General features: G+C 44.4%; 1 protein-coding gene across 1 annotated transcript in view; it reads right to left on the bottom strand.

The window, feature by feature from the left end:
• LOC142968108 (latent-transforming growth factor beta-binding protein 2-like) overlaps positions 1-22178 on the bottom strand; it is a 71858-nt gene extending 49680 nt beyond the window's left edge. Inside the window, exons 1-3 of the mRNA XM_076107860.1 lie at positions 21730-22178; positions 19358-19431; positions 8686-8947 (exon numbers count right to left, since the gene is read on the bottom strand). Coding sequence (XP_075963975.1) covers positions 8686-8947; positions 19358-19431; positions 21730-22178 — 785 coding nt within the window. The remainder of the gene's footprint in view (positions 1-8685; positions 8948-19357; positions 19432-21729) is intronic.
• Between the last annotated feature and the right edge of the window lie 3283 nt (positions 22179-25461).

Below are 25461 nucleotides of genomic sequence, written 5' to 3'. Positions count from 1 at the left end.
GTCAACTTCGCATCACTGAAAAACTCCTGAAGTTGATTGAAAGGAATAGTTAAGACATTTCTCACTTCTTTCTTGCAGAGTTAAAAGAGAAGATTTATACCAAGCAAATAAGCAGATTTCCCTAAATTTTCAACAATTTCTTTAAAGAGCTTGCATTATATATAAAGGATAAAAAAAGATCAATGTGCCTAGAATATCTACTGGGGCACATAGATGTGCTCAGACCAAACTACGATCACACAGAAGAGAGATAGACGTTCTAGAGCAGCAATGAATAAATAAATCAAAAACATATTTCATTCCTGACAACGTAAATAACGAATGAATAATTACTGCTCGGCGTATTGTCGTCGGAATACACGAAAAATACAAGTGATGACATTTTGAATTAATGCTCCATGGAAATGTGACTCAACATTGCCAGTAGTGCCAGTAGTCCAATGCGTCTTACACCATGAACCAGGAATAACAGGAAAACACCTCGTCACAGAAACATGTGCAGCGCTTTACCGATAAGCCCCTTTTCTCCCGAAACAAGGACATGTTCTTCTCATATATATACGTAGCCGCATGCAGCCAAACATCAGTGAGCAATTAAGGCCCAAGTCTCTCTTTGATAACATCTCCAGTCATTATGACTTGGATAATTGTGCGTCCCGGCAGAATATTTCCCCTTGTGAAAATCTGGGTGTGTCTGAGGGCTTATCGCACCAGCCACCGAGGCTGGATTAAATAATGTTCTCTCTGTCTGGACGGCCTTCCAGGAATCCCGCTAGTAGCAGCCAGAGCCTGGGTGAAATGAATTACAGTGGGGTTGGATTGATTCAGAAAGCTTTTTTTTTTCTCGCCCCAGGGGATGAGGCTTATAATAGAGCAACAACTGGGCCTATTGCAGATTTGAAAGCAGCAAAGTTTCTTTAAAAAATGTATCTAGCAAAGACTATTATTTGGACCAAGAGCTTCACAGACAAATGAAGAGGTCAAGTTCCACTTAATTTTCATACCTTTCACTTCCCTTACCGCCTGCAGGGAAACAGATTTTCTGTGAATTTGACCTCATTGAGGTTTTTTCAGACACGACGTGATCAAAACATACGACTACTGCCGTCTACTCAATCACAGGCCAAGAGCTGTGAAATAAACAGTTTATTTTACATCCCCAGGGGGGCAGCAGCAGTGCCAACCTGTCTGTTTTCACCTCAGCATTTATAATGTGGGCTTTTCAAAGAAATCCAGAAAGAGCCTGATTCTGGATGGAAGCAAAAGCAGTGTGGTGGCTGTGGTTCAGGAGCCAGAATCAAAATGCCCGGAGACATGGTGAGCTGAGAGGCTATTCAATACTCTGCAGTTTATTGTAGTTGCTCTGATCATTCACTTATTAAAATGCCACAAGACAGGTCAGCAGGAAGAGCCATTAAATAGTGCTGACTGAGGCTATGCCTGTACGCTGGTCAGTGTCACATGTCAGAATGCTCTGATAATAAAGCCAAAGAGGGTTTTCCCATCTTTGTACTGGTCTGCAACATTGGTTTAAAAAGCAATAAAAACTTTACCAGAAGGCCAACGCAAAGTTGAGTTTTGACGTCTGGATATGAAAGAAGAAATTCACGAGTGTGTGATGTGTCCCCTCCACCGCTCGACCCCACATTAACCACACATGCTGACGTCTGACTGGATTAGGTGGTTCCGTACTGCTTGCTTATTCGTGCTTTCAACACCGTGCCCCATATCTTGGAGATGAGCCTGATTGATGCTCTCTCCATCTGCCTCCAGCTCCGGAGCTGGAGTGCATTCGGGGATAGATGCCCCTCTTCTTCTGACTGCCGTACAGTATTTGTCCCTCCGACAGCTGCGTTTGCACAGTCCGGCCTGATGAGAAGCTTTTGGCCACAGACGCCGAGCCTGCTGGCACTGTGGCCCAGACAGCGCGTTTCGGACGGGGCTTTGGAGAGTTGGGATGGAGGGAGAGAAAGACATATCTGTCCCACGCTGAGTTCTCTATGGTCCTTTGTTCCCTCTGTCCGAGCAGGAAGCCAAACACTCATGGGACTCATTTGGCTCTGTGTTTGTAGAAAAGAAACACACCAACTCTTCCCGGGCCTGGCTCGGTCAATATCGTTGTGTGTTAAGCTTGCTCACATTCAAAAATCTACAGTACAATTAGACACACTTATTACAAAACATATGCTGAATCAATCTTCCATCACATGTTATGCAAAATCCACCATTTCTTCGGCTCTTGTAGCACGTGGAGAGTTCACCTGAGGACAGAGTGGCCTCCACAGCTGAGTCTGCACTTGACCTGTTGACCCACAGTAGCACAGAGGTACACAATAATCCCCCTCGACACTACAAAACTGTGGCAGTGGATGTCCAGCCGTGCTCCGGAAAGCCCTATCCCAATCATATCACAAGTGAACATACTGTACACAGGGGGCCAGGGACCAGGGCCAAGGAAAGGTACGTAGCACCAAAACGCAACACAAACACGCCTGCGATCCAGAAGCAGAAAGCCAGTAAACCTGACCTCGTTCAAGTTCATTCCCAGTCTCCCAACGCAGGGATACAAATCACAGCCCGAGACACGCTGTCATATGCCTGGTTTAGAAGCGAGATAGAGTTCTATTCAGGAGAGTGCAGCGCACACAACCGGTGGGAATTAGCCTGCACTCTAACCCCTCTTCTCTACTTCTACCCGACTCCCCATCTGCAGGCCTCCTCTGTTTTGGCAGCGAAAAAGGGGGAGACAAGAGGACGATTCTGTACACGTCCTGTTTGAGTAGCAAAGCAGACCAGGTGGTACAGTGGGAAAACTTCCCCGGGCTGAACGTGAAGATATATATTTCAGTCTTACGAACACACGTATCGGGTCAAAGACGAACGCATCAAGAGTATTATGAGATGGAAAGCTACTGTGGGATTTGTGGTACTCTTTTAATTTATGATCCCCTCAACTGAGTTATGAGAATGTTGTTGAGTGAATTTCCACTCCTGCCGTTTAACTTTTATGATCATATTCTATTCAAGCTCGGTTACAGTCACTACTTCAGATATTTTTTTCAGTGAGCATTGCTACCTCGAACATTGGTGATGATTGTAAAACAATATTTTTCTGCAGGTGCCGAGTCCACCTGGAGGACTTTGCGCTGGCGGTGCGGTTTTGCCTTGAGGGGGAGTGAAAGCAACCGGTGATGGGTGATTAACATGGAGAACTCCCACTATGACCACAGTTTCCTCTGAGAAACGGCTGTGTGGCTGTGTGCAAAGCTTTGAGTCAACAGGCCACATAGCTGCCAGCCCCATTAGTCACCAGGCAAACAGTGAGGGTATAAGCATAACAGTTAATGCGGAGAAAGGCCGTGTGCATCACCCTCTTACGGGTCGGTCTGCTCCATGTCACTGGGTGTTTTTGTTTTTCTTCAACAGAGCAATATGTTACTGGGTGTGACCAAATCTGTAATCATCCCTGAAGCAAATCTTACTTTGCAGAATTGCACAGAGCAATTACTTTAATGAACCAAGACATTGAGGCATTGGCCCTGAATTTGAAACATTTCAAATAAAGAGCGAGTGGTGATAACCATCAATCCAACGCTCTCTTCTCCAATTCAATACCTCATCTGCTGACTCGATTACCTATCCGATACCAATGCTCTCTTTTCCCAAAATTCAAATTATCAAATCATTATTACTTAATATCATTATCATTTCCAGTTGTGACATCACACTGAGGAACTTTGGCTTTGACCTATGTGCTCCAACTACAAACTCTAGCCCAAGACTAGACTAATTCCTTCTCTTCATAACACATTCTAGTTGTAAAATCTACTGTGTGTTTAAGTTCTAGTACACACAGAAAAAATGTATGCGGTATCACAGTACAGCTATGCTATCCAGGTAGCTGCTGCCAGCTGTCCTTAGTGTGGTTATGTAACAGAGAGAGATGACGACCTGCTTACTGCACACACATCCTGCTCGGCCCTGCTCGGTTTCCTGCAGAGGACCGATGTCAGAGCGGGGACGGTGGGGCTGTGGAGTGAATATGGAGGACTCATAGGAGGTGCTGAATACTTCCTCTGTGCGTTATCACTGTTCCAGCTCAGCCAAGAGTGTTCACCGCTGGCCCTGACCTTCATACTGGGAGCTGACAGACTAGCTGTGATCTACAGGATCTGGTGCTGACAGCGACAAGCCTTTCACTGCTGCTGAGCACAACGCTCGCAGGAAACGCTGGTTTACAGTAAATCGCATTTGGTCAGAGGAGGAAACAGATATTTGTTTGCCAGCTGCTTATAGGATGTACCTATTTTCAATTTTTACGAGTTTGACCCAACAGAACAGGCAGCTGGGGCATTTGGGACACAGTTGAAATGGTCAGAGGAGAGGTGGAGGACTGGAGACAGGATTTCAAGAAGAGGTAAGGATTTGTATTCCCATGTCCCAGGAACCCACTGGCTCCTCATATGTTTTGTCCATCCCGACAAGACTTTTATTCCAGGCTGTCAGTCATCAATGTGCTGGATTCATTCAGTAGGACTGTTCAGGAAATAGTTTATTCTCTAAAATAACTTTTCAGGAGGCAGCTGTGCCCACACAGGACTGACAACATTGCAGTCATCATCAGATTTTTAGAGAAATTCCATCTGAGTGCGATGGACAGATTTGTCTCCGACGGTTTGCCTTGAGAAAACTGCAAGTGAACATTATATATATATATATATATATATATATATTAAATTGTATCCAGATTGATTTAATAAACTTTGGACAGGAAAAAAAAACACATGATGCGATATTTGCAAATCAGATCCAAAACACATACGGAGGTGGTTTGAAATGCAATTACAAAGTGTCTTTCGCGTCATTCACAACGCGGAACACTTGCAGATGGCACCACACCTCTCGCTGCTCGGTGAAGCTTACCATGACTGCAGCGCTGAACATTGCAATGTATGCCGGCCGCCTCCTTCACTGAGTTTGTCTGATGCGATGGAAGTTGGAGTTCTGCACCGCAACTTGACCGCGCAATTGTTTGGAAGGCAAAACGGTGGACCTCCAGCTCTCGTGCTTTCAAATCATCACCAGTGTTACTACGTAGTTACTGACGCCTACTTTGTCACCACAGCACAGAGACAACAGGAAAATGTTGATATCCTGCTTATTTGGTTATTGGGTGAATAGTTTAGTGAAAAGCACCTCTCCAAAATCTCTTTATGGTCGCTCAATACCTTCAATACCTCAATGCCTTGTGTCTAGCCACACTAGATTGAGGTGCTGGCCATTTGAAAATCAAATTCCGTATAATCTTCACTGAGATGTTGAGAATCCTCTTAAAATTGACACTTTCCTTGTCTGATGTCAGACTGTATCCCGATCCCTTCACCTTGCTGAGCTGAACAAATTACTTTCTCTCTCTCTCTCTAATTGATGTTTTCTCTGATTATCGTTGTTTTCGTTCCCTCCCTCCTCGTACGTCTCATTCCGTCTCCGCACTATTTCTTGTTCTTGGCGCCTCTTGACAGGCAGGGTCAGTAACAGGGTGCTGCTGACATAACAAGCGAAGTCTGCTCCAAGAAAGACATATATAGTACCTCACACCTTCTCCAGAAGATTAGAATTAAAGGACACTGGAGCTGCATGTACGGGGTGGTGTCTGCTCCCTCAGTATATTAGTGGGGGCAAGTCCAACATGATCTATCCGTCTGTCCTCCCCGCTCCTCTTATTACTCCTTAATTGAGCTTTGGCTCTGGCGTTGTCTCTCTTTCTGAACCTCACTCTCTGTGACCTCACATTGCTGGTGCTTCCCTGGCTTCGGAAACAGTGGAACCTCAGTCTGATACATGAAACCAAGACTTGCATCCAGCACTTCTCCAGGGGGAACACTGCTCCACCCCTAGAAGATCATTCTGGGCCGAGAGAATGCGAAACACTTGCAGCAGTTCACGAGGGCTGAGCTTCATATGTGAAGCACTCAAAAAAGCCTGCTGGAAGTGCCAACGACAGAGAGTCAAGTATTCAAATAATTCTTTGAATAACGTTTAAGGGGAAGACATTTTACAAGTCTGGCAGAAGCTTTTTATTCTGGCCTGCAGATTTTATAAAACTCTGTTGGTTACAAGAACAAATAATTAGATTAGGCTGAGCTGCATGCTTGGAAATGTTTCACTCCACCAGAGGGGAAATAGCTCCAATTGAACTTAACAGCACCTCTTAGTCAGTTTCAGAAAAAACACGAGAGATGGACACAGTCATGTGTGACTCAGGCACACTGCCTGTCTCTGACTCTGCTGAACCTGCAGTCTCGTCTCTTTTGATTTGTCCCAGATCCGTGACTCAGGACGCAAAAATGTCCTGTGGACTGAAGATAGAACAAAGACAACACATGCCCAGCAACTGTGCAGCCCTTGAAGGTCTTGTGTTGATAAGAAGATTTACTACAACTCCGATATAATTGTTTTAGGAAAGAGGACATATACAAAAACTCTTTCAAGAACCATCTGCCATAACATTTAGTAGACTTTGCTACCACACCCATGTGGATGGCTCAGCCAGCGTAATTCCATAACACCAGCAAAAGCACAAATGACACTAGAGACCCTCACAATTAGCACGAGGAGCACCATGAATGTCAGATGCAATTGAGAATGTTTTAAGTGGTTTGGTGGAGGGAAATTAACGATGACCTCAGCGCCCAAACAAATTCTGGTGCTTTAACCGACTTTGAGTAGATTAGAAAAACACCGGGCCTGAATCCAAAGTGGAGCGGGATTTGACAAGATAAATCTGAACCTGTGAGCAATAGCGATCCGTCAAAACTCTTCCCGGAAACAATTACTGCCTTTCAACATCATTGACGAAGAATATACTGCAACTCCAGCCATGGTGAAGTGATTAATTAATCAAACCAAAAAAAGTTATTTCCAACACGACTGGAACTAAGAAAGAAGAGCCAAGAAACTATTAGGCCCGTCTGATTAGCAGTCTTTGGAGAGTTTGCTGAACGCACTGGAAGAGGCCTTCGTCTGAGCAATTATTAGTTGGATACATTAGAGTCACAGTTATTCCAATATATCAAAGAACAAAGTGAAAGCCGAAAGAAAATATAATCCCCCAGCTCTGTTTTCATAGCAAACAGCATGGGTTAATACTCCTGTCTGGTAAATCATGTTATATTTTCCTACATTTCACAGATTTACCTTAATACCTTTTCAAGCATGGCAGCAAATGGCAGAAAAATGTTGTTTTACTTTGAGTGTATTAAAGATTTAACTTATGAACCCGTTCATCTGGTTTGATTTATTGCGACGATAAACACAACCAGCGTTGAACGGGAGCTTAATGAACTACTGTTTGTTCAAGAGTGTTTAGAGCAATTCTAATAGCGCAGTTTGTCAATTTATTTTTATGTGAGCCTTTCTGTGTGACAGTAACGGTGGCTAAAACAAATCATTGAGAGCCACAAAAGCCACAGAATACTGTATATTAGAGCAAAAAAAGTTGTTCGAAAGCATGCACCAAAATAAATCCATATATATGCTGAAATGTACAGTAGTAGACCACTGTGCCATGGCATTAGACCAGAGTTTATGAAGTGGACAGAGTCGCCGTGATTGCTATCTTCTATTTGACTCTAAATGGACCATAATTTACTAATGAACATCATTCTGTATTGAAGAAGACTTGAAACTACTGATTGAGACCATAAACTCACTTTCACAAAGTTTACTGAGGTAAATAAATCAAGTGAGAAGTAGGGTCATTTTTTCATAGACTTCTATACAATCTGACTTCTTTTTGCAACCAGAGGAGTCGCCCCCTGCTGGTCATTATGGAGGCTTTTTTTACAGACTTTCAGACCTTTTTTCTCTGGCTGAGGTTGCTCTTTTAGCAGGAGTGACAATGTAGATCAGGAGAGATAAACCCTGCTCATGTCAGAAGTTCAAGTATTACATCATTTTCACAAGTTTTATGTTTAGTTTAAAACGTTGATTGAAGAATCGCTTAGGCAAAGTGCAAACTATAAGAGTATAAAGGCCTGGTCACTTTTTTTTAAATCCATTCAATCCTTTTTTTAAACAGCAAAATCAATTAATTGTTTTGAAAATTTGCACCGCTGACCAATAGCAAAGCATCTTGGCAGTACTGACATCGGATCAAAGAGCCGGACGAGCGTCGGGGAGCCTAAAATAGAGGACGCTATCGTAGCTCATTAGCTGTGTTGCTCTATCCACTTTTATGCAACACTCCACAAAACAGGAATGGTTTGCAGACAGTAATGAAACAATGATTGATGGACTTATTTTAGAAACTTATATTAGTGACCGAGATATCAATCGTGCTTACTGGCAGTTATCACAAGCGAGCATTAACGAGCTAGCTAGCTAGCTAGCTGTTAGAGCTTTTTTACCCTCTTCAATATATCTTTATTAAATAATGTTCAATCATGAGAGCAAATGCGAGAGGGAAGTAAACGACAACTGTGTCTGACACCACTAGCATGTTCCTGGCTTGCTAGTGTGATAGTCCTTAGCTCGTCAGCTAATAGTCCACCAACTAGAATGGTGTGACCGGGCTATGATTTAAAGCTGATGTTAACTTTTTTGACCCATCCTAATTTGGCAAAGCTACGAGGCTCCTCCTGGCTATAAAAAGACGACATGGGGAAGCACAGCTGCTTCACTTACACAGGCAGTCTGGTGGTCGCAGGTCGCGGGGTCTGGACCTTGGTGGTGTCGATGGCCTGCCTTTCCGAGGGCCTTCTCCGTGGTTGGTCTTTCTGGAAAGGGTTGGTCCCCGGTTGAACGCGCCTCAGGGCGCCTCCATCGCGGATGTACACCTGCTCTGGAGTCACCTCCTCACAGCGGGGCCCCTGGAAGCCTGAGCGACACACACAGGTCTGCGGCCGGCTGCAGGAGCCACGGTTCTGGCAGGGGGGCTGGCAGTCAGCTGAAGAGAGAGCACAGATGGAGATCAAGTTTTCAGCAGGTCATGTTAGAGCGTGTGCCGCCCTTGTATGAAGGAGCAGTAGTAGTAGTAGTAGTAGATCCCTGATCTCAAAACCGGGGCTCACTTTAAATTGATTCAATCATGGGGCCATTAGTTTCACTTTTCAACCCTTTCTGTCCTTTTCATACAGCAGAGAGCCTGGAGGGGCTGTCATGTTCACTTTCTCTTGAGTCTTTAACTGCATGTTTAGTCGAAATGTATATGATCACTTACATTAAGTCCTTATCCAATTTCTTGCTGAGGTAAAGCCTATACTCCTGTTTCATGCCTCAGTTTAGCGCCGTCGGCGTTTCAATATGGAGTGATTTCCAAAAAATATCTTTCGTCACTGATCCAGAATCCAGCGTGTGCTTTCACTGTAACACAGGAAGCTTGAAAAGGTAATAAAAGCAAGAGGTCATAAAAACATGAGCGAATGGGAAAAACTGAAGGCCAACTGTAAATAGCTGACACTCATATCAGAGAAACGGCCTGTATCTTTTATTTGGTAAAACAAACTAAATCTGAAGGGGCTTACTGTACTTAAAAGATGAATGTGTGCATAATATTTATCAATAGTCTGCAAATACACGGTGCTGAGGTCATTTTATGGTCATGGAAAAAATTATTTGTGTCACTCTGCACCCCCCCCCCCCCCACACACACACACACACACACACATATATATCTTGGCATCGCACTCCAGAAACCGAAAGACCTGCGGCGAGCAATTGAAAGTAAACAACCTCTCGATCTTGTGACACAAATGTATGTCGTAGACGGCACTTGAGGATTTATGACATGGTCCTCAAACAGTAAATCAGGCCACCGGTCGGCGGTGGCTAAAGCACACAGCGGCACTTTGTCAACAGGGCTGTGGAATGCTATTGACACAGATGCCGTGGACACTGACACATCGCAGGCAGGAACGCTGCCACAGCTCTTGGCAGTGAGTGCTGGCAGTCCAAAAAGGGACCCACTGGGTGCGAACAGCGCTCTACCTGCTGCACGCTTCCTGTTATTGCCATTCTGCTCAGACTCTGGGGCCACTTTGTGATTCTTTTAAGTGAAAGCACACTGGACCCTAGAAAAAACGCTGCTCCCGATGACATGTGCTCAGAACTGAAGTGACACAGGGAAACACGGCAGCGCTGCATAGCAACTGGAGCGTCAGACTTTCATCTCCACAGTCCACAAAGAAGGCCAAATCAAGCTCTGTTTTAGTTCTCTCAGATCGTGATGCATGCTAATTGAAGGACCACTGCATTACGCATCGTAAGCCTGCGGTATAATGAGAAAAACGAACAAATTGAGGATTATATATCAGACGATCCGCACTCTCTTCTGCTTTATGGCGAAGCAAATTATATTTAGACCAACCAATTCACTCAAGCATTTCAGTTTAAACTGCTCTGAGGAAAATGTAGCCCCCTTTTTTTTTGATGAAGAATACATATTTAGAGAAATGTGGTTGTGGATTTGTATAACTTGGTATGTGAGCCGAATTTTCCATCATGGGATAAAACAGGAATTGCCTGAGCTCTGTTTGGCAAGGAGTTAAATCCATCATCTAACTAAAGTACAGGCTGGCTAGGAGCCACCGCCTTGTCCGGAGTCTGTTCAACTTCAAGTTTGAGGATGAAGCGGCGGATCAAATAGGCCACAGATTCCAGTGACACTATGCTGCAGGAGAAGAACTCCGTCATGTGTGAAACTGCATTCTTCAAATATAACACAATAAATGGAGGTTCGCGGCTGGCTTACGCTGGAATACGTGTTCGACCGAGTGACGTGTGACCCGTTTTCAGCAGAACTGACGCCAGACAGACATGTCGCCTGTGCTGGCGATAAAGACGACAGGTCGGTGACTCCGAGCCAGACATGTGCCCCACATGAAGCCCGTTTTTTGCGTGGCCGCGGCATACACTGCCACTGCCTGTTGTCCGTGTTGTCTCTGGGCCCGGCCTCTGGGCTGTTGAACACATTGTCGCAGTAATTGCTGTCATGCAGATTTGTCTGGCAGATCATTAAAACTAATTGGCTCACATTCCATCCATTTCGCAAATATGTGCAGCAATTATTACATTGCGAGAGTAACAATAAAATGGGAATCCAATCGGATATAAAAGAGGATAAAAACGGCAAACATTCCTGGCATTGCCACTTCAGCCTTAATTATGACTACAGACGGACCGGCCAAGTGTTGGGAGATTGTGTCCAGATCCAGTCATCTGAAAATAGGAGACCGTAGTTGGCAGCTTTGAACCTTCCAAACAAACATGCTGATCCAAACCAATCAGTAATAAAACACGATGAATATGGAAACAGCACTTTCTGTGAGCTTAGCAAAAATACCTTCAACTTCATACTTAAGTGAGTTTGAGGTCTGTGTATTTTTCTTCTTCCAGTCCTGTCAAAGTTAAGACACATAAAGACAGTTTAACAAGGTCGGCTATGCTTAATCCAAGTATCCATTCAACAAAAAAGCATTCAATGGGGCGCCAAACAATCACGTTTCTCATAACAAGAACTATAGAACGAAGCTATTACTATTGTCAGAGTTCTTGGTTGAACTTGAGGCGGTCACACAGTAATTCTGTACGTATATTAAAGTAACCCCAGGGTCTTTATTGAGGTAAATATTGTGCATAATTTCTCTAGTGGGTTACAGTTACCTGTTATAAGGCTTGCATGTGCGTGTATATCTCGGGAAAATCTCGTCCGCCCCCCCCGCCCCGTCCACTGGACTCTAATTTCCAACTTCGAGCTCGTTTCCAGTCCATTACAATCCACCAGAGATTCACCTTCCCCTCCCTCTGAGCCATCAAGTCTTTACAGTCTACATTCAACAAAGGGAAACTTGAAACCAATACCTGAAATAACTCAAACATGTAGAGAAAGCTCCTCACTTTACGCAGGTCAACAGTGCTACCAGGGGTAACTTGACATTTCTGAAAATAATATTGACAATGAAAGCATAATCGCAATAATCTTGGGAATGACTCTCTGCAGGCCGAGCGCATTATGTGCCATTATGAGATTTAGAGGCTGGGAGCCGCTCAGAAGATTAGGATTCAGTAGAATTTGACAAAAGGCTCGACTAAAGGCCCTTTCAACGCTGTAACTGAGAGACGGGAAGTTGGGAAATAACAGTGAAAGATAAAATGGCATTAGAAATTATGGTTGCAGCGACTTACCTATAATTGGCCGTTTCAGTGTGGCCATTACTGAAGGTCATAATAGAGTGGCACAGGAATGAGCTTAATACCTGGAAATGAGTTCGCATTTATGGACCTCCGGTTTCCTTGTCTTGAAGATTATGTTTTTTATTCGATTTTTTGGTTAGATGCCTGAAATAAGGTCTGTGGTCAACACAAGCTTAAGATAACGTTTTGTTCTACGATATTAAAATAAGTCAGTAAAGATCTGTCTTGGGAATTTGAAAGCTTTAAAAGGCGGTTGCTATCAAGTGGCTAAATGAGACTACAAAACGCCATCACGTCGACTAGTCCGCCTCGACAGCCTCGCTGTGTATACTCGCGTTCACGTGACTGCGGTGTAGGTCGTTTATAACCGATCATTATAGCCATCATTAGCTTTTTACTTCCACCGCTTGTATTCAAGCTTCAAAAATCCAAAAATTGGTGTTCACCAACAAAACGTGTGAGTATCATAAAATTGTGTTGAGCTTATTTTTCTGCAATAATCCAAAATCCAATGGAAAAATCCCATTTGCTTTTTGTCGAGGGAACCGGTGCGATTCTAACTTCCGGGTTGGCCTACACAACGTCCTCTCTAAACCGCTCTATAACGGTGTTAACGCTGTAGGTAGAATGTGTGTTTAACCATGTGGATGCAGTGTTTGTGAAAAGCCTAAAGCCTCAACTTAGGTTAAAACAGGCTCTAAGAATTGCTGCAACAAAACTGCCCATAGACAACTGTAAAACCTTTCTGACTGAACACGGAGTCTGGTAAACGTCCTGTGATGACAGCAGGAGCCTCTTTTTAGGAGTCGCCACAGAACCTGACAGATCTCATGAAACAGGTCAAGTGTTTAGGACTGTGGCAGGCAGTGAGGACAGACGAGCTTAGACATTGGCCTCTCATCCGCACTCGCACTCCGCTGAAGAAGTAAGAATTGGTCTATTGAGCAGTTAATACAATTGCCTCTCAATGCTAATCATTTCAAGTGAGCGTTAATCTCTTTCCAACATGTGATTTCCACATGGTTGCCAGTTCCAGTGCGATCCTTTCATGCCTTCTACAACCGAACTGCTGTAACTGTAACTCGAAAGTGGAGAATGAAACTTCTCTATTGTTCTAATCAGTACCAGAAGGGAGCGAGGCCTGACGCTGTTTGACTGAGCCTTTATTTTCTCTTCGTGGTAAATCTTACAAGGATAATATTCTGCCTCTGTCATCGATGCACATTTTTCAATCACTGTGGGCTTTTTGGTCCAGTTTTTAATCCTCCGTACCCACCTCAGCTCTGTGGGGGGCATTTTGTTAACCTACTGCCGACCCGCGACACTGCGTACGTTACTTTTAGCCACGCTGCATATCGTGCCTCCATGCACCACACCCCTCAGACTCCCACGTTCGGCTTCTAATGAGCCACATGCTGGGGTGCTCTGTGGAGGATATCTGGATCTGGGGGCGTGCGCCCGCAACTTGTAAAGCTGACTCTTGTGAGACGTGGTGTTCGCCAAAAAGCCACAAGCCCCATCCTCCTGAGGGATCACGTCCCAACAACTTCCATATGGTCTTTAAGCAGGATGGTGCCGGCTATGGGCTGCCCTAACAACACTGTGGCCTCGGCGAGCGCGTGTGTGACTGAAGGAGAGGGGTGCTGGCTGTTAATGTTGCTTTGGAAGTGTCAATCAAACCAAGTCTTGCTTTTCAGGTTTACTGCCGAGAGATGTGCGGGAGCTTGTGTTCTTTTTTTTTTTTTTTTGCATCATGACAGCGTGAACATTTTTTTATTGAAAAATAGCTTCACATGGCCAAGTTTGTTCTACTTCTTCATTATGTCTGTATCATAACAGCTCATGAATAAACAAAAAAGAAAACTCTACAGGAGGACGGCCGAGGTCCAGACGCTGATAGTACATCATTTTTTACTGTACTTTCGTCTATGGTAGCAATTAGAAAAACATGTGGCGCAGGAGGCCTGAACAGGACACAATTGCAACCTACAAACAGACACACCAGCTGGAGTGCAGAAAGCAGCACTCCTGGTTTAGGGAGACAAACGGGGAGCGAGCTGTCCAGCGTCTATGTTAATGATGGGGTGTGTATTGATTACAGGATCTGTCTAATGGGCCATAACTCTCTGCAGCGCTGCCCAGGGAGTGTTATGCCGCTGAACTGTGAACTGCGCAACCCCTACAAATCCACACACGACATATAAAGCTGAGGAGGGCTCTGTGGCTGTCTCTGCAGCAGTAATTTCAACCCCGGCTCAAATGAAGTCACCAGAAAAAACCTCCTCCTGTTCTTGTAAAACGGAGAATGCTGCTCAGAGGGAAATGGTTCTCATCAGTGTTAGGTCTCTCTCTTTCGTTCAACCTTTGGGAAAATAATGTTGTTGTTGTTTTTGTGTGATTTGAATGCCTCAATGCTGCATAATCATGGCCAACGTATGATTTAGTTCGTGAGATATAACTCAAGTTCGTCATAAACTTCATGAATCAAACCAACAAACAGAACTCCCAACACTTCAGCTGACTTTGAGATTCTGTCGATTAAAAATTGCACATTTTCCACAGGATGTAGCCTCATCACATCTACAGTAACGAATGCATTTAGCAGTACTATGGATGTCCGGGAGAGTCAGTGGGTCAAGGTGCAAACACTGCATCATGCGCTTGACTCACGCACATGACCTTTAGCTGCGTGCCGTGTCCTACCCTTAAAACCGAAACAATACAGTTCATTCATTCATTTGTTATGCACAATGATTCTCTTTTCTACCGTTCAAAAAACACACGCACATGTGACTGGTGTAGATAAGAGGAAATATCTCTCATTGAGCCAACTTCTTGCCGCAACTTCTTGCCGAGGTTCAGGACGAGATTTTTGTTTGGACGCAGACAGCAAATCTTACTCGATCGTGTCCAACGTCTGTGGACATTCTGTTGTGTGTCGGGGAGGTCAACGAAAAGCAAACTGAGACGGCTTGTATCTATTAGGTGAAGATGGTGGACTTGCATTTTTTGGGGTACTGCTTTCGGAGGTCAGGAAACGTTCACACGTGTACGTCCTTGATAGTTTACCAGCTGCTTCACACATGTTGCAGCAAAAGAAGAGGATCAAATGTGTTTCACACTAAAGTCCTAAAGAGCAACCGGGATATAGATTCAACACCTAACCTAAAAAGGGTGTGTTTTATAAGAATAGTTATTTCATGAATTAATTTACAGTCATAGTGAACAGCTGAGTCAAACCCTTCACATGACTTACATTCTCTTTCGACACTGGAGGCCTTCAATCCTACTCAAGCTACACCGGGGACATGGTGGAATGAACATGCCACATGCTATATATTTTGTTTGGAAAGAGAGGCAAAGTTACCTTGTGATGGGAGAGGTAAGCAAGACAGAGAGAGAGAGAGAGAGAGAGAGAGACTCTCTACATGATGAGTTATTTTAGGGTTGGGATGGGGCCCTGAGCGGCACAGCAGGCCAAAGAAAGCTGGAAGGCAATCAAAAAGAAACTCCTCTCCACCGCGTTGCACTCTGTCAATCACCAACTGCTTAAGAGACTGAAAACAACTTTATTCCTCCATGTGAATGATGCACCTTTCATCTACACTCTCTGAGACAGCGAGGGGTTTAAATCAAAGGCCGGCCGTGTGCTTTTTCTAGAGGGTCGTGCTCCCACAGCCGGCTGCAGCAAGTTGCCATATGTATCGCGTGCTTTCGCTAAATTAGCGTGATGTATAGCGTGGTGAGATGAATTCCACTGCAGAACCTGAAAAGCGTGCACTTCAGGGAGCACTATGAGCTCAGGTTGAAAGTAAAGCCAGTTCCTGTCTGTGCTGCAGGGAGTCTGAAGTCCCCGTTCAGAAGGTATTCTATATTATCCCGAACACTCTGTTCACTCTGTGTGTGGTAGACCATGCCATTAATCCAATTACTAAAACAGCCATGTCAACTGGAGGAGCCAGAGCAACACAACATAAATCTGATGTACAGTGACCCTGCCAGTGTGAGCTACGCCAACACGTAGCATTCCTTTTTAGGCATGCTAGCATCATGTGGTTTTTAGTGACCTCACTATTGGATGGATGTCCATGAAACTACAGATCGTTCTGTGCCCCTTTAGAATGAATTTCTATTTGTGCAATACTTTGTTTATGTACAAATACCTGCAAAACGAATGGCCCTCCAGTACTTCTCATACTGTGCTCAGTGCTAGTATGTTTAGCTCAAAGCAAAACTGTGTCTAAAGGAAGCAAAGCTTCTGAGACTCTCTTGTTGTGAAACTAAGAGGTATCTTCATCGATGGTCTGTGTGCCTCCTGGAATCCATTCACAGCCGGGTATGAGTGAAAGCTCACATTCAAAGGGTGCAAAGACAAGAGTGAAGCCTCTGAAAGCAGATACAAAGGAGAGCAGATACAATCCAAATATATTCTCCAGTAACACTGGCTTTAAGAGGTCTGACTTTAATTGTTTTTTTCCGAGAAACGTTGTAAACCAAAACTTCAAAACAGCAATTCTACGCTGACGTACTAGCCGCCTCATTGGGGGGTTTACTGTATTTACACTAAAGCAATTTAAATTCTAATCCTAATTCCACAGCTAAGCACTTAGTATTTTGTAAACACATTTCTGGAGTGATTTCCCAAACAAACGAATGGTGCACAGTTACCTAAACAACGTGCTCATTTCTCTTTTTGGCAATTACTGTCAGGTGTACAAGATTCCCACGGCCTGCTATTTCTGGCGTATAGTATGAACGGTGGTTTTGAATCAGATTCCGTAAGAAATCCCATCAGTCAAGATGAGCGTTAACAGTTACAGTAACGCAGCTGACAGGCTTTCTTGTATTATAACTCAAGGCGAGACTAGCGGTGGGCTGGGACTAGGCGAAGCTACAATATGGCCTCTTTCTGCTCTTCATCTCCAACAGCAGTATACTTTTTGATGAACAGATGTGAGTCCAAACACAGGGGGGGGGAATAAGCGGTGACCAAAAAACAAGATGCTCCATTCATCTCGACGGGAGCTCCTGCTTGCAAGGGAACAGATGGAAGTATAGCCAAGCTAACACCTGGCCTCACTTTACCAGCCAAACACAACACACACACACACACACACACACACACACACACGCACACACACATCTTTGGTTCTCGGCCACCATTAATAAAATCAATATTGGTTGGGTAAAACCTATGAAGTTTAATCTCTGCTTACAGCGGGTAACTAGAAGAGAAATGAACAACAGCAGTGGAAACGCAATGTTCCGTTCTTCTTAATGGATCAAAGCTTTCTATCACACGACGCCGGCTATTTTCAGCACACGGAATTTACTTTGACACACAAACAAGTCTGCTAACCATCCATCCTGAAGCCCAAAACAGAGACAGTCCGCTCCCAACCTGCCAGGACGTGGGCAGAGCGGAGGCCTCCGAGAGCCAGACAACAATCTCCGACCAGACCCACGGAGACCCAGACGTATAAACACATTTCTAAAGACATGTGCGCACTCCCCGGACAACTAGTGATCCAATTCCTGTCATATATTTGCTGTGAGCTCAACCCAATCGAACAAGGAGGTATTGTTAGGAAGCCATAACTGCAGACACCCAATCCAGCCTCGCGGGTGAAGCCTGCAGCTTGACACTTTCAATATTACTTCAATCCCTTCAGCGAGAATTTCCCAGACGCAGCTCAGCCGTGATGTGTTTTTACTTCTGCTTCCAGCAGACACGTTTGTTCCTTTTCTTTCCCCCACTGCGAACATGTTTTCTCGTGCTGCCATCTCCTAATAAAGCAGCCTGGCCCTCAGGCGGGGACGGAGTAAAGATAGCCTGAGCCTGTTTTTTTCCTCCACGGAGGTCTTCTACGTGGGGGCTTCCAGTCCCAGATCCAGTCTGGGGCCTTTGTGTTGGCACCTTGCCGGCCGTGGGGCTTCACTCAGCTGATGATAGCATAGCCTCCAGTCAGACCTGGGCGAGGGCCAAGCTGTAAGAGGGTCCAGATGGTTGGACAGATCCCTGACCTGCTCAGATGCACTGCCTTGTTTAACACAGGCACGTTAGACTGGACCTGTTACTTTCTGGCAGATTAGAAGTATTTACCCTTTTCATTTGAGAAACTGCAGCTCCACGTTAGATGTAATTTACACCTCGGTAAGTGTACCTTTAGCTGGGAGTCGAGAAAAAAAACGGGAAGAAGGTTTTTGCACAGGGCAGGAGGGAAGGAGATGTAATTAGGAGGCTGCTGGGGCCAATCAGCTTGTTGTGTAAATGACTGGCTGAAAAGTGTGTTATGTGTGTGTGTGTGTGTGTGTGTGTGTGTGAGAGAGGGACATAATTAGCAGAGAGGAACAGAGAAAACAGTAAACAAGTCAAACAGAAGTATAGCTAGCTCGCTAGCTGCTGGAGAGATAGATGCCAGCTGCCGTGTGCTTTTTTACGTCACTCGTAAAATTTAAAGATAACTCTCTAAAAAAAGCTCCGATTCCATCCTGTTATTTCAGTCTGTGTAAGTTGTAGACATTTCTGTATATAGTATATAAGTCGTATGTTGTATAATGGCTTTTTGAAGCACTTTGTGACTTATGTCTGCAAAAAGAGCCATACAAATACATTTGACTTTACTTACGTACTTTCTGTATTGAATGTGGCCCCTTATTAAGAACAGGTCAATAATAAGACTCAGTCTGCAAAACAAGTTAAAGACAAGGACATCAATGTTGTACAATTGTGCGTTTAAAAAAGTTCTCATTCTTGTTTTAATTATCTGGCAGTTAGGATATCCCACACCGCTGTGGTTGAATAAAAGAAGAAGCCGTTCCACACATAATTGAGGGCTTGTGTCAAATAGGGAGCTAAGTGCTAAGTGATGGCAATTTAAACGTGAAAATTTTACATAAAAAGAGAAGGCATGGTGGCAATAACACCCGAGGGAAACTTTCATAGGGCAATTACAAAGCCTCTCTGTCTGAGAAGTTTTGTAGCTTAAAAGCTCTATTATACATAATGTATGTCAGTTTGCTTGTGTGCCGCTTCAAGGCCTCACAATCATGTGTGACCTCAGTTTGCAAAGAATAAAATTGTTGTCCTCAGTAGCTGAATGAAAGAATGTTTTAGGCCTCTTAAATATATTAAGTATTTACACGGGACGTTTTTATTACTTACGTTTTATGCAGCGATTGGTTCCTGGTGCCAAAGCCCAGCCTGAGCAGCACTGCTGACTCCCGCAGACGTTAGGTCTGAAAGGAAGACACATGCAAGAAAAACAAGGTGAAATAAGACACCGAGAGTACTGTCTCAAGCATTCATGAATAAAGAGGGCCTCTTCATAATCCATAGGGGAATAACAGTGAGTGTGGAAGGCCCTCAAACCTTTGCATGACAAACTGATCAGATTGCACATTCTGTTATAGTTTCAGATCGTTCTGATGTGGCTGGCCTATTGATACGAACACTTAAAGAGATTACGCTGTAATTGCTTTTTATTTGATAAAAAAATTCCAGGGCAAGTCACGAAACTCTATCTGAATCTGGTCCATCTTTCTGCTATGCGAGAGTCCAGAGTGAAAACAAATACAGAGTTATCTGAGCCTTGAAGGGATTATGCGAGACACACGGGACATGAAAAGCACCCTGCGTCTTCTATAAATCACTGAGCAAATGAGAGATGACAAGTTTTAAACAGCTATAGCCGGGTTCTTTGCACTCTCTAATCCGCACTTGCGGCGCAAGCCAATTCTTGCAGTGAGATAGATGAAAAGGCAGCAGACCGCAAGAGCAACTTCGGGGGCATCGGTCGACGCGCTGGCATGGATCTGTGCCCCATCATCTTTTCACACGATATTAGAGTAAGTGGACGTCTGAGTCATGGCGATTTGAGAAGATAACGGGAATTGACTCGTTGACCTCAGACGGATTGTGCTCATTAGATACCGTGAGTCTTACTGAGGCGTCACAGGGATAACATGCCGTTGTTTTGGGCCCTCTGGCAGGCTTAGCTTCGTCATAAATCAAACACATCAGGCCGGGCCCGTGCCAAAAGACATCAGTCATCACATTCAAATTCCATCAAGGGATATATGGATGTAATGGAGAACCTTCTGCGACATAATTAGGATCATGCCCCAGGTTAAAATGTGGATAACACCATGTTCACACCTAGTTATATTTTCTTTTAAAACCAGAACATGAGGCTGGTGGTGTATTATTTCACCACTGAGCTATCTGAATCAGACAAACGTCTGACAGGTGCACTGGAAACAGAAGGGGGAGTCATACTGAGTCAACACGGATGTAAAGGAGCGTTAAGTGAACCCAGCGCTGCCTCCGGGTACAGAAAACGAGAGAGCTGAGTGGGAACTCCGAGAGGAAATGTGTCATGGACGCACTTTCTCTAACAAGCCGCCCCGGATGATTCATCTGAAGCTCATGAATCAAAGTGTTACAATCCTCCGTGCAGACCTTTATAAGCTAATGTTCATAAAGAGCTATGTAACACCACCTTTATGCTTCTTGAAAACTCAAAGAACCCCATTCATTCAACGCTGGCATTTGTGTTTTTTGGCATTGTCAAGAAAGGCAATAAAGCATGTTGGATCCGATACTACAGGCAGCTATTCTCTTTATGCTCCGCTTTAAATAGACAGCACCTCAATTCAAGCCATGCATGAGCGCAACTGTCTGGGTGACGGATATCATAGGAAATGTTGCTTTTAAGGTGTGATGGATCAGGGCGTATTGATTATATATAATATAATACATTTACATCATGGACCATGCAGATATACCCAAGCACTGGACTACATCCCTGTCCATCATTTCTCCTGGGTGTGATATCATGGTTTGGGCTAAAGTCCGGTGAGTGCACTGTATATCTATGCCGATACACATGGTGATCCAGTTTGTTGAATCCCCCTATTGCTTGTTAGGTGCTCCCCAAGAATTGCCCGTATAAATAATCCATTTCCTAAATGCAAGAGCCTCTTTTGTGACACACAAAAGAGATATTGAATCAAAAAAATGTCATTGTCTGCAAAACCACAGTGAGCCATTCAAATCTCCCTCTGATTACTGTGTACACAGTGTGTGTATCATGCTTTGTGCCTATGGAACAAACAGGACTGAGTGCACGAGAAAAAGAAAGGGGATTTAATATGGAAACAATCCATCCTCCTGTTTGGAGTTTAACAGAGACAAAGAAATAAGGGATTTGTAGCTTTGCGAGAGGGCCATCGGAGAAACAGGTGTTTGTGATCACTATAAGCAAGGCTCTGGTTGAACCAGTACAATGCATGGCCACAGGCAACAGCACGGAACTGGGGCACACACACACACTGAAGTAGTCTGCAGCCACTCTTCCTTCTCTGATTTAAATATACTGCAATGTGTAATAGAAGGAGATGGTGATGATGCAGCGTTGCATTAGTCTCAAAACAGTTCAAGGACAGTTCACCCATTCATATATATTTGAAGCATGAAGCAAAGTAAAAACATTTTTGAATCATGCAGACTGTACAGCACTTGGCTGCCATTCTTACCCAACAAGCCTCCTCGTGCTGGCAGAGTGGGGCTTGCTGCTCTGCCTGCGGTTCACTCTGGCTCTGTGCTGTCTGGCGGTGCGCAGCGCACCATCCCGCGGCGGAGAGGCGAGGTCTTCCCTGGAGGCGCCTGCGGCATGAACCGGTCCCGCTTTGGGGGTTACGTGCCCGCCGTCCCCTTGGGATGATGCGGCCCTCGGCACGCGGACTAGAGGGCTGACCTCGTCGGTCCCGGGAGAAGTTTCCCCGGATGGTCCAGAGGATGCACCGTCCCCTTGTCTCCTTGGTGAGTGACCTTGACTCCTCACCCGGGACTGCTGCTGGTTCCAGACCGCCCGGCCGGCCCGTGCGCCCTCTTTCCTCCCACCTGCCGTGTCCTTGTGACCGTCACCAAGTCGCAGCAGTGCAACAGTCAAAACCACCAAAACAGCAAATCCTGCGCGGTCCATTTTGGATGGTTGCGTTACGTTTTTGAAAGTACCGCGAAAAAAGGCGCAGATCGCGTAACACTTTTTTTCTGGAGAGTCACACAAAAATATGAGCAAATTAAATAAAAGTCTCGCGATTTAGCTACACGAGTTCAGTAAGACGGCATCCTCTCCCAAGAATGAAAAACAACCTGGATACCTCTTCATAATGCCCAGGTAAGACTTTGCGCATGAATGTCTTCAGCTTGTCAAATCAGCACCTAACTATACAGTCCAAAGTGAGGCACTTTTTTTTTCCTCCTTCCAGCGCTGAAGAACTGTTATTTCAAGCAAACATTATTCCATCTGTTTTTAGTTGATGTTAAAACAAGAAAAAGAGGCGCAAAGAGAGTGTCCGCGCGCTGGCTCCAGGGCTGCTGAAGCTGTCCTCCTACTCCAAGTGAGAGAGTTTGAATCGTGCTCCCATGAATATCACCACCTCCTTGGATCTGAAGTCACCGGGAACTTTTTTTTTTTTGTTGTTGTAGGGATTGCATGCGCTTCGCAAGAAGAAACTCCCCCTTGCCGTCTGTATTTGTTGCTTCACTGCACGGCATCGCTCGGTCCATGTGCCCACACGCGCTTCCTCTGCCAAGTTACATCGTGTATACCGCGCGTCTTTTCCCGGTGATCCCTTTGAACACTAACGGAGTTATCGTGAAGGCAGCTGCGTTTATCGTTACCTTCCATTTCAATTTGAATTGGCAGGCTACTACAATATCATAAAACTTAAGAAACCAGATGTTCTTCTACAGCACTGATTGCTGGATAATTGGAGTTAATGCAGCTTTTTATTTTTACAAATATTTTAATTAATTGAGTGTGGATTCATTAGTTAATTTATAGTGTGAAGGCACAGTGTGAAGCAATTCAATTTACAATGCTGCAGTTCTACTTTCATAAGATTGCAGCATGTAAAACGCGCATCCTGGCAATTTGGAGGCTTAAGGCATGCTTTGATCAAGCAGTAAAAGGTGTATGAGGAGCTCATGGCTCTGAAATCTTGGAAAACAGGTTATGTAACAGATCCCATTCATCCCCCCCCCCCCCCCCCCCCCCTCTCTCTCTCTCTCTCATCCATGCTGCATCATCACTTTCCCCCTGACTGTCTGGAAACAAACATTCATCTTCTCCCATAAGATCTTAAACAACCCCAGAAAGAGTTAGCTCTCTCTCCTCTCATTCAACCCACAAAGATGCACGCCTGTCTCTCTCTCACGAGTGGTCCCTGAGCCCCGTAACCACTCACACTCCACTGCCATCCAAAACACACAGCAGCAGAGAGTAAGACTAGTAGTCTGCCCATTCATTCTCCTCTCCGCCATAGCTGAGCTATACAAACCACTGAAACTTTAGGTTTTTGAATGAACGCTCTGGAGACACAGAGGTGTAGTCTTTCCTGTCCGATCTCCAAGTAAACAACATGTCTGTGTGGAGACTTGGGCTGAGCGCCACAGCTGATTACAGCTCATCTTGCAACCCATGAGAAATCAAATTGAGTCATTTGTCTTATGACGGTCCAACAGTCTCACTCCCCCCCCTCAGGCATGTTGCCTTGCTGGTGTCGATGGCCCCGCTGCAAAGATCACGGCCTAGCTGACCCCAGCATCCTAGAAGGTGACAAGAGCCTGCACGGACAGATCTGTGCAGCTCTACTCGGTGACCTGTGTGAGAAAGCAGCTGGCTGCCGCTCAGCTGTTCCTATAGCCTCAATCACTGTCTTAATCTCTCGTCCCATGTTGTGGTCTGAGTGTGTAGCTAGAGCACTGGTTCTCCACCTTTTTTGGCAGATGTGTACCTCTACAGCCCTGTCAGACAAACTCAAAGCAGTCCACTTCATCGACACCACTGTCATGTTCCAAATGTGTTCATTTAAACAGATTTTCGACTGGACGTTGTTCAACACGAGGCTTTTAATTACATAAAGTATTAATAATTATTATCACAAAATGTTGTCAATTTGGTCAGGTTTGCATTTGCACTACTACTTTCTTTGTAATGGCAGAAATGGGACATCTCAGCTATGTATCCATTACTTTCACTTGATTAAGTAATGCAAGTTTATTAGGTATGCCTGGCTGAAACTCTGTAATGTAAGCCTCCAAAATGATTAACACCTCCCTTAAACAGTAAAAAAAAAAAAAGATTATAACATTCAGATGGAATTTATTACAGGACGGTTGTATTAGACTGCATTCGTTTTAGCTGATACACATATTTAAGCATTTATCCACTACTTTTAGCAAACTACATCAAACATTACCTTTATCAGGGTGGACTATTTCAACGGTTTATGCATTACTGTTAGCTATAGCCTATCTATTTCAACCATTTATTCAATTCTGTTTAGCTATTTCAACGAAATTAAATTCATTACTTTAAGCTAACTATATCAACTGTTAAACAACCATTAAGCAGGGCTATATGAATATATTATCCATTACTATTAGCTTAATACTTCATTGTGTAGGCTAACTAGCAGTGGCGGGCCGTGCATTTTATACTTGAGCCTTCACTGCTGTCCTGCAGCTGAAACACCTCATTATGACGCCACAGCTACGGTTATTATTTGTTTCGTGTAAAAATGAAGCTCAACACCTATAAATACACTAACTGCAGAGTGCAGATATATGAATACGCCGAGAGTGTGTCTCCTCTCTTCTCTGACTGCAGCTGGGACTGCTGCGCGAGGCTGCTGTGAGAGTAACCGCCTGTGAGAATGCTTTGGGGCGGCTCACGGCAGCACCCGCTGTTCGTTCACGACAGTAACTGCAGAACGGTACGTGCTTTCACGTCAGAGTCAAAACACCAGAAAAGTCTCCAACAACACCAGAAAAAGTCACTAGATGTGTCGCTAGTAGCTTTTGACGAAAAAAGTCGCCACGAGGGTTCGGAAAGTCGCCAGATTTAGCGAGAAAATCATTTTTACGGATAATGGAGGACCTACTATCATCATTGTCTAGTTGCGATGTGGCCGTTGTGGCCGTTGTGACAGCCTATTTATCAAACATTTTATCATTGGTCATTTGATGGAAATATGATGCTTAATATTGGTTATTATCCGTTTTCTACTGCACATGTAATGGTTTTACACGGGTTCCTGACAAGGTTTGATTTGGACTGTTTATTATTGATACGGGCAGGTTTTAAGTTGTTATTGGGCAATAAACTGGCAATCTGATTCGGCAACAGCTTCCTTTGACCAAACTGTGGATATCTCATAGTGCACTGTGGGCAATTTCATTCTCCATTAATCTACCGGTAT

The sequence above is a fragment of the Anarhichas minor genome, unplaced genomic scaffold, assembly GCF_050575085.1.
Source record: "Anarhichas minor isolate MPS153535 unplaced genomic scaffold, ASM5057508v1 ptg000040l, whole genome shotgun sequence".
NCBI classification, from domain to species: domain Eukaryota; kingdom Metazoa; phylum Chordata; class Actinopteri; order Perciformes; family Anarhichadidae; genus Anarhichas; species Anarhichas minor.
The sequence above is the reverse complement of the archived record's forward strand: the minus strand, read 5'-3'. Positions and strand labels throughout refer to the sequence as shown.